Here is a 17524-nt window from a genome sequence, read left to right as displayed (position 1 = left end):
AAGAGATATAAAACAACCACCTAAAAAGGCCACTATAAAGACTACGGCTGTACACTTGTCCTTAACAGCTACGAGACAGTACCGTGGAATATCAGTAGAGTCCGTCAGAGGAAGAGACCTGCAAGGGGTGCAGGTCAGATTCCGGTCTGATAGTAGCCGATGGCTTTTTCCAAAGAGGGCTTACTCACACGAATTAGGGGAATATCTATCTTTGATTTCAAGGCCCGGGAGTCTCTGTTAGGAAGAATATATCTTTCATTTCCTATCTACCTCCTTACTCTTTCTTCCAATCCCGGTGCTGGACAGCAGTAAGCGCGAGAACAAGAAAACCAAAGACCCGTATCTCTTCGGCGTAATAAATGCTGAAGGGTCCCAGTAGCCGCATTGTTAGAAATGAGTCGAGATCAAAGGGGTTCCCGGGGAGTGTGCCTTCAACCAAGTACTCGATATACTTTTCATGTAGGTCACCGACAATAACGTATATCTGTGTACCGTATTGCGCTAATATCACCCATCTAGAGGCAACTGATTAGCGATGTTTCTTAAGCATTGGTATAATGATCAAGATCAAACCTACCTTTTGATCGGTGAATCAGTTACTCGAAAGCTTGGTCCCCCTGACTGTTGAATACCAAGCGCTGTAGTGATCCAAGCCAGCATTTCAAGTCCCTGTTGCATCACGACCTGCTTTACCGGACTTGGTGATAGATGCATGGCCTTGACTTCAACCAAGACATGAATTCCCCCATCGGGATCTATAAGACCACCGTTCACAATTGCTGTGTATTTGGCCTAGCCAACACGCAAATTGAGGTGATACTGCACACTGTCCCACTTCAACTCTGTCGGAAGTAACAAGCAGATTGTGTAAAGGAAGTTGATGAAGCTCATATTGATCTTTGCTTCATGCGTTCGCTTCTTGGCCTCTGATCTGGCCAAAAGCCAGAGGCGGGGGCGGGGGGTTTGGAGAGAGAAGAAAGAGAGATGGATTCTCCGACTGAGGCTGGCTTAATATACTGTTGGATGCCTGAGGCTTCACAATGTGATAGAACCTCTATGTTTGATAGCTCTCTCTCCTTTCCTTCTCTTCCTCATCTCCTCGTGCGAGACAGTCTGTGTGATACCAGAACTGCCTACAGTGCAGTGCGTGGCACCATGTATTTACCAACATCATCCCGGAGACCAATTGAAATTAAGAACATCCGTTCGTATTGTATATCTGATCTGTTTCCCGCCCCTTCTTTTGATCTCTAAATAAATGGGGTTCACGCCATATCTTTTTCGCTCTTCGAATTTTGCGAAGTTGTCTTATTGCACCAACGCTTCCAAACTCGGGACGTGTCACCCATTGGAATTGAGAATGGCACAGCGTCTTGACATAGCCCATGGAAGACGCAATAGTATCCAAGTAAACTAGAAACGAAAGCGAAAGCACCAGCAGCGGTCATGAGGTTTGCGCTTGTCTCCACCAACCCATCGGCCATGACAAAGCTCGCTGCAGCATCAAAGCAGAGACACAATTCAAGTGTGAGAAACAGAAGAACATAGACAATGTTCCTGCAGAACAATATTAGTTTTCAGTTAAGGGGTTATGGAGGGAACAAAACTCACACAGCACAGCTGGCCAACAGAAAGAAAAGATTGAAGACCGCCCATACTAGAGGGAAGATATTAGATAAAGAATATGAGGTCAAGAGTTCAAGAACTTACACAACACGAAAAAGCCGAGAGCGTTGTGGTATTCGGGTGTATACCCGCCATATGCATCAACAATGCCCAAAGCAGGAATCATGATCACCCCATAACCGCCGTAAAAGAATGCTGAAAAGATGAGATATCAATACTAGTCCAATGCCAAGGAAGGGGTTAAAAGCGCGCAACGAACCGTATGCAGAAAGGACTGTATAAGAGAAGGTATTGCCTCGGACCATCTCCCATTGGGCCGAGATAAGTAGACCAATTCCAGCAACAAAGCAAAGGTCACCCATGAAAATTGTTTGTGTAAAGACACCGCGAAAATTCATCATGGCCAGTGATACGGATAACAGAGTGGTAGCAAAGCCACCCAGCGCCAGTGGTGCCTATACAAACGAAGGCAGCATGTTAGTACGCATCGCATCAAAGAACAGCAATTGAATTCTCTTACAGGGTTGGCAAGATGAGCACCAGGCTTCATGGCGGCTACCACAGGCTTCGAATCCTGTGTCTCATTTTCCTTTACACCGGACATGGCTTCGGGTGGTATCGATATGAGAAAGAGCTGTAAGCGAATATCTTACAGATATAGGGGTCGTGTCGACCTTTTAAAGACATTCTGCACAGGCTCTTTCGGGCTCCGAGATTGAGAATGCCGGCAGACCCAAACAACACGAGATCCCCGAGGCAATTGTGACTGTAAGGAGCCAAACAATTGTAGTTCTATGACAAATTTGAATTGAATGTCTCAAGCGTGCGGCGGATCGGCCAAGACTTCGCCGAGAGATGCTGTAAGAAGGGCAGTCAGTAGCGGCCAATAAGAATGGTGCATTTTACAGAATCACTACGTCTTTTGCCCCTGCCCTCCTCAGGCACCCAGTATGTCTATGCTTAAACAAAATCGCACCTTCTGCGGGGTGTAGAATGAGTAATATTCATGGTGAAATCAAGCGAGTTAGAAAGGATTGATATGATAAATTACACTATGTAATTTTGGGTGTATTGAAACTGTACAGGACGTTGGCCGAATTCGATAGATTTGCTGGCGCACTGGGGCTATTGACTGCCGAAGTTGTGGAGCTCACCTTTATTTACCCCAACATGAAAGTATCTGCACGTCTCGGTACGTTCACGGCCAATAAGTACATTCGCTCAGGTGCCAGAGTTTGTTAAGGGATGGCTTGACACATTTTTTTGATGCTCCCTTACTCGGAGGTTGTGCGGATGTGGCCGCCGAAACCCAAAATTGAAGATAATTTACCAACTTTTCCGTTAGCTAGGCACGATCCGACACATAGCATGAAATGTCTTGAACATTGAATCTGAGATGTTGGAAATTCCTGGTCTATCTTCTATAACACCATGAGATATATACCTTAAAGTTTGTCTCTAGGGAGTAGGGGATGGGAGTGCCTATGAAACCGATATAGATAAACGTCTAGGTTACCCCTCTACTCTTCTCCTAAGCCTCCTAGAATAATGAACAAACTGTCGGCAATTTTTTTTCGACCTTGCTCCTTGATTTATTCGCAATTCCTTCAGCCTTAGACAGTCCATCAAGAGGTGAGTGACTCCGCATGCGTATGGATCGTCGTCCCTCGGGAAGCTAAAGGCCTTAGCGTAGGTGAATCACCAACTATGGCCCATGCTCGCTGCATTTAGCAAGTACGCCTAGTTCCTACTAGTACGGAGTAGTACCTATGTATATAATTCCCTAGGGGTGTGTGAGTGTCGTTCTTGGCATCACACAGCTACACCTAGGCTTCCATGGTTTATTGATTTGACTTCCTTATATATAGTTAGTATACGTAGGCACCCGGGCAACGATGGGCACCTCGAGCCCTCACTGGAAAAATCGGCAAAGCACCAATCAAGTTTATTAGCCGCAAAAATAGGGCTAAGATGATATCCTTTCTCTTAGACTAAGGAGCTAATTTGAACTCCTAAAATATCTACCAATTTGTAGCCAACCATACGAGTCAGTCTACCACACCTGAGTTGAATTCATTAATTCTATCTATGCGTGTCGTGGTCCGCCATATAGATATAAGCCATAAGTTTACGGAAGAATGGGTAATCTATATCTTTGGTAGATTTTACGGATCACTAGAGGAGTTTGCTTTCTTGTTATAGCACTTCTGTTCTTCTTTTTATCAACCATCAAAAGCGATCTGTCTCCGAGTGGCCATTTCCCTAGCGAGGTGCTTGGCGGCGCCCTGGATGTCCGTGGATTCTCGAAAGCAAGGTATATCTAACAATGTGGCTACTGGACCCTTCAGCATTTATTCCGCCGAAGAGATGCGGGCCTTTGATTTTCTTGTTGTCGCGCTTGCTATTGTCTATCACCGGGATTAGAATAAGGGTAAGGAGGATTAGATAGGAACTGAAAGAATATTCTTCCTAACAGAGACTCCCGGACCTTGAAATCAAAGATATATATTCCCCTAATTCGTGTGGGTAAACCCTGTTTGGAAAAAACTATCGGCTACCATATGTTAACCGGGAAACTGGTCCGTAGATCTCGCCCACCATCCACCTAGGCAGTTCATAGGCAATTCATCCTCGACTTCACTATATCCTTTTCAGCTACATTACTGATTTTTTTGATACAATTACCGGTACTAACGTGATAGGTATAATATGCAAGCCATCAAGAAAAAGGATTCTTAACAGGGGGTTCATTTTCTTAGAGCAACATCAACCACACTATCATTCTTTCCCGCAGTTAACATGATACATACGACCATAGGGTGTGGAAAATAGGGCTTCCCGTCCGCTCAGCCGTACTCAAGCCACACGCCGGTGAGTTAGTAGTTGGGTGGGTGACCACCAGCGAATCCTCACTGTTGTATGTTTTGTTTTGTTTTCACTTTGTTTTTGTTCTTTATCTTATGCTCATACTTGAAACCCGGCTTTCATTCATGTTGACATGTATGGGTGTGTTTGTCGCTATACAGACTGAGCATTTGCCTAGTTCGTCTCGTTTATCATTCCCGGAGCCTTTATATACAGTCTCCTTTCTATAGATGCATTATCACGCTTTTCTTCCTCCTTTATCTCCCTAGTAGCATATAGCCTCAAGATTTCACCACCTAAGTAGCTACATCCATCCATCATTCTGTACTACATGTTGACTGTCACATACGACCATAGGGTGTGGAAAACAGGGCTTCCCGTCCGCTCAGCCGTACTTAAGCCACACGCCGGTGAGTTAGTAGTTGGGTGGGTGACCACCAGCGAATCCTCACTGTTGTATGTTTTTCTATTTTTGTTTCTGCATCTCTCTAGTGGCACTCTGGGATAAGTGAGTAAGGGATATGGGTGAGGATTCTGGAGACTGAGCTGACAGGTGAGAACGGGGTGAGAATGGGTGACAGACAGTATGATTATGATCGATGTCCCCCCGCATGTCTACCCAGATTAGGGCGATCAGTACCTCACTGGGGCCTTGATTCCAATAACCTGGCCCAAAGCGAAGGCCAAGGAGCCAGAAGATAATTGGAAACTGCGCGAATATCATCACATTGACACGGTTCCATTCGACGAGCCAGATAGCGTAAAGGGCACTCCCCCAGCAAGAACGTAAATATTGGAACAATTCTGCCCGTTCACCGGATCTTGTGAGTTGTCCTAGCTGCCGCCACCGGCGAATAAAGTCACCCACACTGTCCATGTGCGTTATTTGTTGCCATCCAGCAAGAGAGAATGACAAATGAGGGTGCAATATGACCATACACCCGAGCACTCTTTTATGTTTGCCGATGCTTTCATTTTGGTTGAAAGGGTAGGTGCCTTCGAAAGACTGGGCTGCTGGTACTGGTAAGTACTCGATGATCTCAGCGCCGATGAGCGTGTCGACAACTAATCCCAGAAGCGGCTCGGTGATGGCGTTTGACACATGAGGAAGGGACCATGCGACCCAGCGCCTGCATTCGGCAAACTGATGTGGCAGAAGCCAGAGAGAGAGAGAGAGAGAGAGAGAGAGAGAGAGAGAAGAAGGTTGGCTTCTCTATCTGTGTGAGACTGGCTGATGTACTCGCTAACAAACATATGAAGCCTGACAACCCAGGTATGTGCCTGGCTGCCTGCCACAACTAACACAAACCGTCGCCGCTTCCTCGACTGCCGCGTTGACTCGGGTGGCGCTTCTCCTACCACTTGCGCAACGCTGACTTGATTGTTTGAGAGGTAGTGGGCCCCTCATCATGGACCCTTTAAAATTGTTTTGCTACCGCAACAGCAGACCCGACCGCACTGCTCCCAACCCGGCCATGATTAGGGTCATCTTATGAGCGTTGTCCCAACAGTCGCTATGCGTCGCCATCTCCATCCATTTGTCAAGTAGGGCCTCATCCAACGGCACCCACGTGTATCTCGCACGCTTTCCAGAGGTCTCCCAGCGCCAGAATCTCGCTGACAGGCCGCCAGGCGTTTTTGAGCGCGAACTTCTTCAAATCTGCTCTGTATGGGAGTATCGTGGAGGTCTTTAACATAGGTATAATACTTTGTCTAGCTTCTCGTGGTAGAGCTAAAATCCCCATCCATGTTATCAGTGGCCACGAGCATGGATTTTCCTTTATCAAAGAGGGTGTCGACGGTTCCTTCGATAAGACCATCTACGCGGTCAGATATACCAAAGAGACAGTTGAATTCAGCATGCATTGCTGGAGGAAAGCCATTAGCCCCAGTTCTTTCCCGCAGGTTTGCACACATACTTGTCTCCTCCATCACTCGAAAGTCGTCCACAATCCTTCTCGCTAGAAAGACGGCACATCTCACTACGAGTCGACGCCTTGCTGTTAACACCATCGCAGCCAACGACCACACCACCGTTGCAAAAGGAGCCGCCTTCACAATTCGCACTGACACCGGAATTTGTTTGGTCGATCCGCAGCACGGTGTTGTTGGGCAGCATCTTGTCTTTCTGTGCAATCGAGTCCATCAAGGCTTTTAGAGCGGGTCATCAATCCTGAAAATGTACTCTGTCAGCCAATTCTAGAATTTTCTTCAGTTGACGCTCTTCAAGACGATCGAGACATCCAACCACGTCATACCTGGCTTTGATCTCTTGAGCCTCGCTCATCAAGGATGCGTATTGTGGCGGCGTTTAGTCCAACCGATGCTCCGACTTGGGGTCAAATTGATCTCGGGCCTCTGGCAATAGAAATCAATCTTTTTCCAGTGGAATTGCAAGCATCACACCCACCAAATGGTTTCGATAACACCCGGACTGCAGCTCCAACGCTATATTAGAGTGGGCCTTCGATAACTTGCTCTAAATGGCAAGAACTCTAGCAGACGATTCTCGCAGAGGCAAATGCGATTACACGAGTGGCAGCACCAGGCAGTATGATGTGGTAACCATTCATGATAACCTTTAGATCGGTATGGCTTGGGCCCCGATCGATGCGGCGCTGCCCGCCGGCCCGGGCCCTTGCAGGAACTACCCCCTGCTTTTACTGATTCCCGATCTACATTTTCTCCTTGTCTACATCATTAAAAGATGGCGAAGGAGACTGGAAAATATTCTTAAGTTGTATCATGTCTCACGGAAGTTGAATAATGGACGGGATGGCTGTAGTTTAAGTTCTCCAGAGTCAATCATATAAAGCACGTTTAGATTTTATGATCTTATGACACCGTATAGAAACACATCAAATTACCTACAATTCCTGACTACGTATTCCCTTGTAAATAAATAATCTGGTCAAGTGTCGGGAAATCTTTCCGTCAAAAGGGGTCATGATTTGCCATGGTCTGCTCTGGTATTCTGAACAGGGGGATCCTGGGAAGTTTTAGACTCCCCTTTCACCTTTGTTTTATTCTGTGCAGTACGAGCTTTCCCCATTATGACAGAAAAAGCCGAGCAACTAAGTCATCACAATTCAGATTCCAATGCGCCCGCTAGTAGGAGTGAATCGGCCAAGGCAGCTGACAATGTGGTGGACTGGGATGGCTCAAATGATCCCGAAATGCCAGTGAACTGGCCAACACGAAAAAAGGCCCCAATAGTTTTTGTGGTCACCTTGAGCCGCTTCCTGACGTGTGTTGACGGGGCATTTAAGTGAAACATTCATTTGTTAACTTGTCTTCAGGACATTCGCATCCTCCGTGATGTCCCCAGCCCTGGGCCAGATTCAGAATGAGTTTAAAACCACCGAAACCGTCGCCACTCTCACGCTCTCTATCTATGTGAGGTTCCCCTGGATCTCGCATTTAAAAAGAGTTTATTAACTTCTTTCAGATGGTTGGATATGCCATTGGACCTCTTTTATTTGCTCCATTGTCAGAAGTGTACGGTCGCAGCCGCATCTACCACACTGGACACATATGGTATACCGTTGTTTCAGTGGGCTGTGCGCTCTCGCCTAACACTGGTGCACTATTGGTGTTTCGATTTATGGCTGGGTTCACCGGTGGAGTGCCAGTTGCAAACGCAGGCGGCACTATTGCAGACATGATCCCTCGAAGCCGACATGGCCTGTATGTCGGGCCCGTTATAGAAGCGACATAATATTCGTCATGACTAACTCTGCTAGAATGATGAGTATCTTTAACGCAGCCTTGCTCCTATCACCAACTCTGGCCCCGGTAGCGGGCGGCTTTCTAGCAGAAACCAAGGGATGGCGGTGGATCTTCTGGCTAATGACAATACTAGTATGTTCACCAAGTCAGAAGCTCAGACTTGATTACTGAAATCTAAAACAGAGTGGAGTCACGACCATCGTAAGCTTTATACTTCTGCGAGAGACCTATAGCCCTGTCTTACTCCAGCGCAAGGCCGCCCAGCTTCGGCGTGAAACCGGGAACGAGCTTCTCCATGCTCGCGGCAATGACAATGTTCCTACAAAGCAGAAAGTACTGCAAGCCTTACGGCGGCCTGCTGTACTGCTCTGCACTCATCCCCTTCTCATGCTTGGATCAGTGTATATGGGCTATGTCTATGGTGTTACCTACCTGCTTTTCACATCCATTCCTCTTGTGTTTCGGGACTTGTATGGATGGAGTGAGGGGCGTTTGGGTCTTGCTCCTCTGGGAGTTGGAATAGGATCACTGCTGGCACTGTTAGTGACTGGGAGGTACAGTGATCGAATGTATGTTCACCAGCAGCAGAAATCGGGTCATGAAATTGGAATTCCGGAGTATGTTTATACTGATCATTTCCTTTTTGATTTTTTTGGCTTTCCGGGAAAAGAAAGGCTCATATGCTAAGTCTCCTTAGGTGTCGCCTATTTTTCCTGTTCCCTGCAACAATAGCGCTCCCGTTTGGTCTTATTCTCTACGGCTGGACGGCGCACTTCCAAACGCACTGGATTGTGCCCATAATTGGTACTGCAATATTCGGTGGAGGAATGATATTCGCCTTTGTGAGTATCTCCGCCGTGTTCTGAGTATCGGTCTAACACATTGGGCATTCTAGAACAGCGTCAATACCTACCTAGTGGATGTCTTCTCCAAGTATGCCGCCAGTGCATTAGCAGCAGTCAGCTTCATTCGCTGTATATCCGGTGGCGCGCTGCCGCTTTGTGGGCCCCGGCTATATGAGCGCCTGGGATATGGCTGGGGTAATAATTTACTTGGGTTTCTAGCGCTCTTCTTTGGGGCTGGATCTTTGGCGATTTGGCGATTTGGTACGAAGTTGAGGGAGAGATACAAGGTTGACTTGGCTTGATAGGAGATATCTCTTAGATATGTTATAAATTATAAGCTAATGTCTGTGTGACTGAGGTTTCAAGGATTAGAATTGAAGGTGCATTGGGGTCATCAGCTATAATCTCTGGTCAATCACGTCTATTGAAGCTTTATCAAAAGGATGGTGCTCATTCAGGTAGGTCGTCCATTTTAGATTGGAATTATGGGTTCATCCTATTTATGGAAAAGTACCAACTTCCTATACCGCTTCTTCGCCCTTATATTTCCTCAAGACAATTCGAACAGTATGGTATGCCTTCGCCTCGAAAGCACTTTTCTGGGACGGGTCGCACAAGATAATAGCAAGTTCTTTTTTCCCTATTGAGTAGCAATCGTCAATTACCAACCACACTTCTGCGTGATATAAGGAGATCAGGATTCGGGGATTATGGGAATGAAATGATTCATTGGCTACATACATACATGTATGCAAGGAGCGCATTGGTATAAGTACATTACGGTATAGCTATAGGTCTAATATAATTGTGTACATGATTTACATGACAAGGAAGGTTAGATTACGCATTTACCTTCCAATTTCGTCACTCGATATAGAATTTAGTTCAATTTCTCCTTTCCTGCATACTCCGTACATATGTTGGGTATCCTGCCCAGGTGCTATTAATCTTACTAATAGTAATATTTTCGCAATGGAGAAACAATTTGACACACGAAATTTGTTAAAGAATTGTATTCAACCAACAACACGGTCAAGCTTACTATTTATAGCATCAATCCTGCCAGGACACCTTGATCTATCTCACTGTCGGGTTATGGTCCCCCTTGCATTGACTAGGACGAGAAAAAAATCTGCAAAACATGAGTTGTCTTCAGCCGCACTTCTTTGATTCCTTTCTACCTCAATTTTTGACTTGGTTGTCTTAACACTTTTACTCGTGTTGGAACATGGCTAACGATACACCAGAGTCTGATTTGCCCCAGGGTCATAAACTTCCAGTCGGGATGGAAAAAAGCCACCTCGTCGTTATGAATGTGATCATGGAGGAATTCAAAGACACTCCCTATGCCTTCTCGAGTCTAAGCGTAGTGGGCGGAGGATTGATGAATTTCACCTATAGAGGTTACCTCACGCCTCTCTGCGATGACCCACCAAGTGTGATAGTAAAGCATGCCGAAGCGTACTGGCCTGGCTCAGTTGGGATTTCTGTCCCGACAGATCGCTGTGTACGATTCCTATCCCCAAGCTCTTGAATCGACCCAGAACTTCTGAGTAACCAGCTTAAATTGCCCAGTAGTTTGTTGAACAGACTATGCTGCATGCCGTCGGAGATACACTACCAGCCGTTATGCACGATTTCATTTGTGTGCGAACCCCGCAACTCTACCACTTTAGCCCAAAGAGCCATACGATCGTCCTGGAAAATATGGGTCACAGCAAGACGCTTGATCAAATCCTCAACAATGCAACCACATCCAAATGTATTCCATCAAAAACGGCAACTTCCGTTGGCAGGGCCCTCGGAATCTGGGCTGCGTCATTCCACAACTGGACCCGAAAGGAAATGAAAAAAGACGTTGCACTCAGTATTCGGAAACATCAGGTATCGCGTGGATTCCTCGACAAGTTTACCATAGGCAAAATTCTGGCCAACACCATTGATCCGCTCGTCCGGCGATACATTTTGGAGGAACAAGGGCGAGTTCGTGAAAGCTTGGACGTTGTACACGGTGATTTTTCAACCAGAAAGTAATTTTCTTTGTTGGGTTCCTGTACTTGCGATGGTTTACTGACTGCGTCAAGCATCGTACCACAAAACTTGTCATCACAAAGTCCTGGTCGTCCGGTCACACTGGCTGTTGTGGATTGGGAAACTTGTCGCTATGGATCTTACGCCGAGGACATTGCACTGATGATGTTTAGCCTTTATAAACAGCATTATCTGGATAGTGACAACGGCGGTCGAGCTATGAAGATGATAAACGGTTTCATACGAGGGTACGGTCGCCTTGATCAAAAGCTGGCTTTCAGAATTGCAATCCAAGTGGGCATTCGCCTCTTTGCGTGGACCCTGTATCGCCCTGAAGTGACCAACGACGATATAGAGGAAATCACTGGGATTTCAAAGCAGCTGATCATCAAAGGATCGGAAAAAGACCAGGCATGGTTAGAAAAGAGTTTCGTTGGTTGCCTATTTGGACACTTTGAGGCATTTTGTTAGTCTTAGTATTGTTGGTGGCAATAGCGTCTCTTTTATCGATCTATAAGTTATGGATTAGAACGCGCTAGCACGAGAATTGATAAGAAGAATAAAACAGCACATATTTAAATAAAATGATGAACATAGATTGAAGAGCAAGAAGGCATCTAACTCGACCAACAACAATTTACATCTGAGCATATGGTAAACGCATCATACGCAGCTTGAAGGAAATCCCCATCAAAGTTTGCTGGAGACGAGGTAGGGAATGTTCTTTGCCTCATACAGATCTTTGTGTTCAGATTTGATTATATCCGCCCCCTAGGTTATTATGTATTAGTCTTATTCCAAAAGCCTGAGGATTTTACTGACCTTCTCGCCAATCATGTAGACCGAGTTTTGAATACGGCAATCAGGGATCACAGGGATGACAGAAGCATCTGCGATTCTGAGATTGCGCACTCCATGAACTCGCAGCTTTGAGTCAACAACGCCCTGGTTGACGCTCTTCGACAGACGTGCGGTACCACATGGATCTGTAAAGTAAAAATTAGACTCGTTCCGATATATGCAAAGTGGTCACTCACGAAATCCAGTCTGGCTGCGATCCAGAACCGCCCGGTCCATATCATCATCGGAATGAAGGGGCATCTTCCAGGGGTACTCCGAAACAACAATGTCCTTGAATCCAGCGCCCTTGGTCAGAAGATCATATGTCCAACGCACACCCTCGCGCATGGCCAGAATATCCAAGTCATTGCCAAAGAAGTTGAGGTTGATATTCGGCTGAATCTGTGCGTTAGAGCTGTTCAGGGTAACTTCACCCTCAGAAAGGGGTCGCAGCAGATCGACAATAACGGTCATGTAGCTGCCCTTTTCGGGCATAGGGTAATGCCACTGGAATGCGGTGCTGAACAAGCTGACGAAATCTAGCTCGAAGTGAGGCTGTCCTGCTGGGCCGAAAGGATCCAGGCCTCCGTTGGCAGCCTTAGCCTCGCGGTAGGCAGGATATTTCTCCAGCCGTTCGTCAATTCGGGGGAATCCCACAAGTTCCAAGAACCCAGAGCTTGCGGGGCCAGTCTTGTCCTTCTGGTAGGTGGACAGTGCCTTATCATTTAGAGGACCGGGACGGAGGATGTGGTTATCCAAGCTGTACCCATCCTTGACCTCAAGAACGAAAGGCACGATTGGGTGGTCAAGAAGATGCTGACCGACGTGAGGGGATTCCACAATGGAAGTAATTCCATGTTTGGCCAGTTCCGCTGCTGGTCCGACTCCGCTAAGCATGAGAAGCTTAGGAGTCTCAAAGACACCCTGCGACAGGATGACTTCTCGGCTGGCATAGACGCTGATTTCGTGACCGAAAGATTCGCTTATCACAGTGACACCGGAGCAGATACGCGTGGCAGGATCGATGAGCAGCTTCTTCGAGTGAACGCCGTAGAGGATTGTTACGTTAGGCTTGTCCTTTAGGTAAAGGAAGCTACCCTGACGCTCACCCTGGTGGATGGTATCAACACAGTGGGTGAGACCCTTCATCTCACCGGAGTAGATGTCCTCGCTCAGAGGTTGGCCTTTGGAAACCCAGGCCTCAGTGAGCGCATCACGGAACGGCTTCATCTCTGGCACCAAGTCGGCATGAGAGATTTGCACAGGGCCACCGGTCCCAATCTTGCTCAGTTCGGCCGGATAAAGCTTCTCATCGTCATGGTAGGTGGCGCATTTGCGGAGGTACTCCACACAGGAGTCCCAATTCCAGTCACGGCCACCAAAGGCCTCCCAGTCGTCAAAGGTAGGCTTCGAGCCAGGAATCCAAGTGAAGTAGTTGGCACACGAACTGCCACCAAGAGCCTTTCCGCGGGTGTTGGGCTTTTCAACACGCTCGTAATCATCGCGCTTGATCATGGTCGTCTTGTAAGACCAGTCGTACTTGCTTCCGCGAAGGGTAAAAGCTTTCGACGGGGTGGTGATTTGTTCAATCTGATCAGGGTTGGGGATGCCAGCTTCGACAACCAGAATCCGGACAGTAGGGTTCTCAGCAAGGCGACCAGCAATTGCATTGCCGGCGGTACCACCGCCGACAATGATGAAGTCGTACTCGGAGCCGTTGGAAACAAAAGCCATGGTTTGGGATTTGTTGGCTTTGATAAGATAATAGGCAAGAGTGAGGTTCGTTCAATCTTTGTGAGACTGTGTGTGTAGACTAAGAGTCGACGAGGCACCATGCCGCTTTTATATTCCACTCCTCGAAAAAATGTCTTCAAACAGACTGTCTTGCCGGTCTTTCCGCTTTGCTAGAGACATCATGACTAAAGCAGGCTCTTCAGCCATGAGCTGGTAGGGCTGGTAGAATCAAGCTTGCATGAACCCTGCATATAGTTGGAGCTTGGTATTCTAGAAGGAATGTAAGCTTCACGAGCGACAGGTTTCAACCCCTCATGAGGGGAACAAAGGTCTCCCCGCACGAGATAATCAGATTTGTTGGCCAATCAGAGCGGGAAATGTTGCCGGTGTCGGGAATAACTCGGCCATGGCTCGGTGGTCGCCTTCCATGACGGAACTTCATGAGGCTTATCAACCTTACCTTTCCAAATAACTTGGTCCCGTCTTCATCCCCTCACCTCAAGATGTAACGGGCATATCTCGGATTTTGATTTTGGGGTTCTCCTCCTGCGGGAAGAGGGGGGTAAGTGTCAAGCGCTTGAGTGACCTCCGAGATCAAAGTCAATAAAAGCCAGGTCGTCTCCCAGAAGACGGACGATTTACATGTAACATCTCAATTGAACTCGAACTTCCTGGACGAACAATTCCAATGTCAAATCGTACTTTTACATTGGCGGAAGGTATGGTTCCAGTCATGCCAATCGAGTGTTCCCATTCTGACACCAGGCAGGCCAACCAGTTGCAGACCCATCCGTCAGCACCACCTTGCCTACCTTTGGCGGTGGCGGCCTCACGACGCTGGGTGACACACTTCTTATTGAGGTACTTTCGCACTTCAACCGCGAACGTATCCCGGAAAGGTCTGAGATCATTGGACCTGATTCTTTTTGGAAGGAAAGGATATCCTAACGCTGAACAGAGTCGTCCATGCTAAGGCTGCGGGTGCCTGGGGAGAATTCGAGGTTACAAACGATATTTCCTCCCTGACGTCAGCCAAGTTCCTCAATGGTGTTGGGAAGAAAACGCCTATTTTATTCCGTCTGAGCACTACTGGCGGTGAGAAGGGTAGCGCAGACACCGTCCGCGATGTGCGAGGCTTTTCTGTCAAATTCTTCACGGAGGAAGGCAATCACGATATTGTAGGGAACCATATTGTAAGTGTTCACTCTTGATTTCCAAGATTGTATTCTAACTTCGCCAAGCCGGTGTTTTTCGTTCGTGACCCTGTCAGGTTTCCTTCTCTCAACAGAAGCCATAAGAGACATCCTGCCACCAACCGCCCGGACTGGACTATGGTGAGAGCTAATCAGAACATTATCCTATCCGATAAAGCTGACCATTTAGTTTTGGGATTTCCACGCAAACCAGCCAGAAAGTGTCCATGCTTTGATGCACCTTTTTGGCACCCGTGGTATTCCTGATTCGATCCGTCGAGTGACAGGGTTCGGTGTACATACCTTCAAAATGGTGTCAGCGGATGGTGGCTTCCGCTACTGCAAGTTCCACTTCCGGCCGACCCAGAATACAACACACTTCTCTGACCAGGAAGCTACTCGCATGGCTGGTGCAAACGCCGACTTCCACACTCAGGATCTGTGGGACGCTATTGCTCGGGGAGACTTGCCTGTCTGGAAGCTCTACGTACAGATCATGGAGCCCGAGCAGGCTGAAACCTACGGCCGTGCCTTGTTTGACATCACCAAAGTTTGGCCTCACAAGGACTTCCCCTTGATTGAAGTTGGTCAAATGACTCTCAACAAAAATGTGGGTGGCTCCTTATCCTAGACACGAAGCAAGTGTTAACAACAGCGCAGCCCGAGAACTATTTTGCCGAAATCGAGCAAGCAGCATTTTCGCCTTCTAACATGGTGCCTGGGATCGCAATGACGCCTGACCCTAGTAAGTCTACACTGATGTCGTCATCCGACGGGTCAGAATGCTAACAATTCTGTCTATACAGTGTTGCAGGCGCGCATGTTCGCTTATCCTGACGCCCAACGATACCGCCTAGGTGTTAACTACACACAGCTTCCACCAAACCGTGCCATCTGCCCTATATACGCTCCATTCGAACGTGACGGCATGGGAACTATGACCCGAAACTACGGTGGCGACCCGAACTATGTACGGAGTTCACTGGGTACAGGTGTTCCTAGCCAAATTGTTTCTAATGTACGACACACCGAACGCATCGAGCGGAACGCTATTCTCGGCCAGAATGAGATTCCGGTGGATGACGAGGACTTTCTTCAGCCACGAGAGCTGTGGAACAGGGTCTTTGATGAGTGCGAGAGAAGGAAGTGGGTCGCCAATGTGTCGGAGACTCTGGAAGACGTGCCTGATCAGCTCAGGGATGCTGTCGCTACCATGTTCAGCAAGGTGGATCCCCGCATTGGCCAATTGTTAGACGCTAAGGCCAAGAACAGTTCGCGTCTCTAGCTCCTTGATTATTTAGCTAGGGACCTACCTAGTTCCATTATAGAAATAGACTATGCTCCAGGCGCCCGTGCAACCGTTTTTAATGTCAACTAACACTGTCACATTCCATAAAGCTCTTCTATACGTAACATGGAAAGAGGCCTATATTGTACAGAATACTGCCAAGTAAGGGGCCCAGGGGCAGAGTATCTGGTATAGGTACATATTACATACTTCGAGAGAACGCCCGAGTAAGCATAAAATGCGAGAATGAATTCGGTGAGTCGGGCGTACGGAGTATAACTATCTGAGTATAAAGTTTTAGCCCAAAATTTCGGAGGTCCCACTGTACTTCTCGCCTCCGCTATGGCCTCTTTATGGACTCGGAGTTTGTCACAGTCCGGATAGCTTCTTTAGGCCTTACACAGTTACTAGCATAAATCAATGTTAATCTTCGTCAGGCAAAAAGCCAAAGAGAAGTTGGTGGAACATGGGGAATATCAAACTTCATAATGCATGCATACATGACGTAACGCCACGCTACTCAACCCTACCTAGGTAATATACGGGTGGATGGACATCGTCAACTAGTTAATGTGACATGCATAAAGTCGGTGAAACAACCTGTATTATCATTAAAGCAGGTTATCCGATATTGCTAGTGGGGGGCCTAGGCAACAAGGCGAATTTCAAGGTTCATTGATTCGTCTGACGATCTATTGAATCTTTAAGTCTATGTAAGCCATCGCCATAGTTACAGTCCTGTCATTGTGAGGCTTTGTTCTCCTACACGAATTTCATTGAGCAATTGGGCTCTACCAGGTATTGTTTGGTCATATGTTATGATGAGCCTGAATGAACTTTTCCCCATGTAACCGAGTCACGAAGGAGAATAAATCTGAGGCACGCAGCAAGGCAGCGAACAACAGATCTAGGGGAATGTAAGTTCACACTTATGAAACGTGCGTGTTGTACACTGAATAACTACCTAGGTAGTAAGTGTTGGATGTCTGAGGCACTACTATGTGATAGAACCTATATGTTTGATAACTCTCTATCCTTGACTTCTCTTCCTGCTCTCCTTGTGCGACACTGAAAATCCATGCAGTGTTTTCTCCATTGACTCTCCGTCTGTATCGCATCTCCATTAGTATGCCGTGAAGATGGTACCCCACTCCCACGCATCAAGTCCCTCGGCAACACTTAAGGTTCAAGCCGTACGCCACATGAACATGTCAAAATAAAGTTTTGGTGACCTGCGTCCGAGCTCCCACAGTGTTACACAACAGATTATGTGGCACCAAAGCATGCGCTCGATAACAATGACAGGAAGTGACATATTGACGACATCGTGATCTTCGTCGGCTCCTAAACGGAGCCCGATCATCAAGTCGAGG

General features: G+C 47.2%; 5 protein-coding genes across 5 annotated transcripts, besides 2 other annotated features; 2 read left to right on the top strand and 3 right to left on the bottom strand.

Annotated features, from left to right (window-relative positions):
* Positions 1–1265: 1265 nt before the first annotated feature.
* Positions 1266–2230, bottom strand: N7525_011117 (uncharacterized protein; the record flags this gene model as incomplete). The annotated part of the gene is made up of 5 exons (XM_002560998.1): positions 1266–1557; positions 1612–1657; positions 1711–1821; positions 1886–2081; positions 2147–2230. 5 exons carry the CDS (start codon positions 2228–2230, stop codon positions 1266–1268), a joined length of 729 nt encoding a protein of 242 aa, XP_002561044.1.
* Positions 2231–4420: 2190 nt separating this feature from the next.
* Positions 4421–4538: a sequence feature (Protein overlapping with rRNA (N7525_011116, KAJ5821832.1) was converted to a misc_feature.).
* Positions 4539–4840: 302 nt separating this feature from the next.
* Positions 4841–5106: a sequence feature (Protein overlapping with rRNA (N7525_011116, KAJ5821832.1) was converted to a misc_feature.).
* Positions 5107–6044: 938 nt separating this feature from the next.
* N7525_011115 (uncharacterized protein) lies at positions 6045–6637 on the bottom strand (the record flags this gene model as incomplete). Its single annotated transcript, XM_061215346.1, has 2 exons — positions 6045–6156; positions 6411–6637. 2 exons carry the CDS (start codon positions 6635–6637, stop codon positions 6045–6047), a joined length of 339 nt encoding a protein of 112 aa, XP_061067858.1.
* A 907-nt stretch (positions 6638–7544) lies between these two features.
* Positions 7545–11567, top strand: N7525_011114 (MFS transporter; the record flags this gene model as incomplete). Its single annotated transcript, XM_002560996.2, has 10 exons — positions 7545–7738; positions 7791–7887; positions 7940–8178; positions 8235–8352; positions 8404–8837; positions 8918–9062; positions 9116–9326; positions 10313–10572; positions 10644–11095; positions 11150–11567. The coding sequence occupies 10 exons, from the start codon at positions 7545–7547 to the stop codon at positions 11565–11567; spliced, it is 2568 nt and encodes an 855-aa protein (XP_002561042.2).
* A 219-nt stretch (positions 11568–11786) lies between these two features.
* N7525_011113 (GMC family oxidoreductase) lies at positions 11787–13670 on the bottom strand (the record flags this gene model as incomplete). The annotated part of the gene is made up of 3 exons (XM_002560995.2): positions 11787–11867; positions 11919–12082; positions 12134–13670. The coding sequence occupies 3 exons, from the start codon at positions 13668–13670 to the stop codon at positions 11787–11789; spliced, it is 1782 nt and encodes a 593-aa protein (XP_002561041.1).
* A 688-nt stretch (positions 13671–14358) lies between these two features.
* On the top strand, positions 14359–16148 carry N7525_011112 (catalase; the record flags this gene model as incomplete). The annotated part of the gene is made up of 7 exons (XM_002560994.2): positions 14359–14389; positions 14440–14569; positions 14629–14863; positions 14912–15004; positions 15054–15473; positions 15524–15608; positions 15670–16148. The coding sequence occupies 7 exons, from the start codon at positions 14359–14361 to the stop codon at positions 16146–16148; spliced, it is 1473 nt and encodes a 490-aa protein (XP_002561040.1).
* Between the last annotated feature and the right edge of the window lie 1376 nt (positions 16149–17524).

The sequence above is a fragment of the Penicillium rubens genome, assembly GCF_028828025.1.
Source record: "Penicillium rubens strain IBT 27055 chromosome Unknown utg000004l_segment0_segment0, whole genome shotgun sequence".
In the NCBI taxonomy this organism is placed as follows: domain Eukaryota; kingdom Fungi; phylum Ascomycota; class Eurotiomycetes; order Eurotiales; family Aspergillaceae; genus Penicillium; species Penicillium rubens.
The sequence above is the reverse complement of the archived record's forward strand: the minus strand, read 5'-3'. Positions and strand labels throughout refer to the sequence as shown.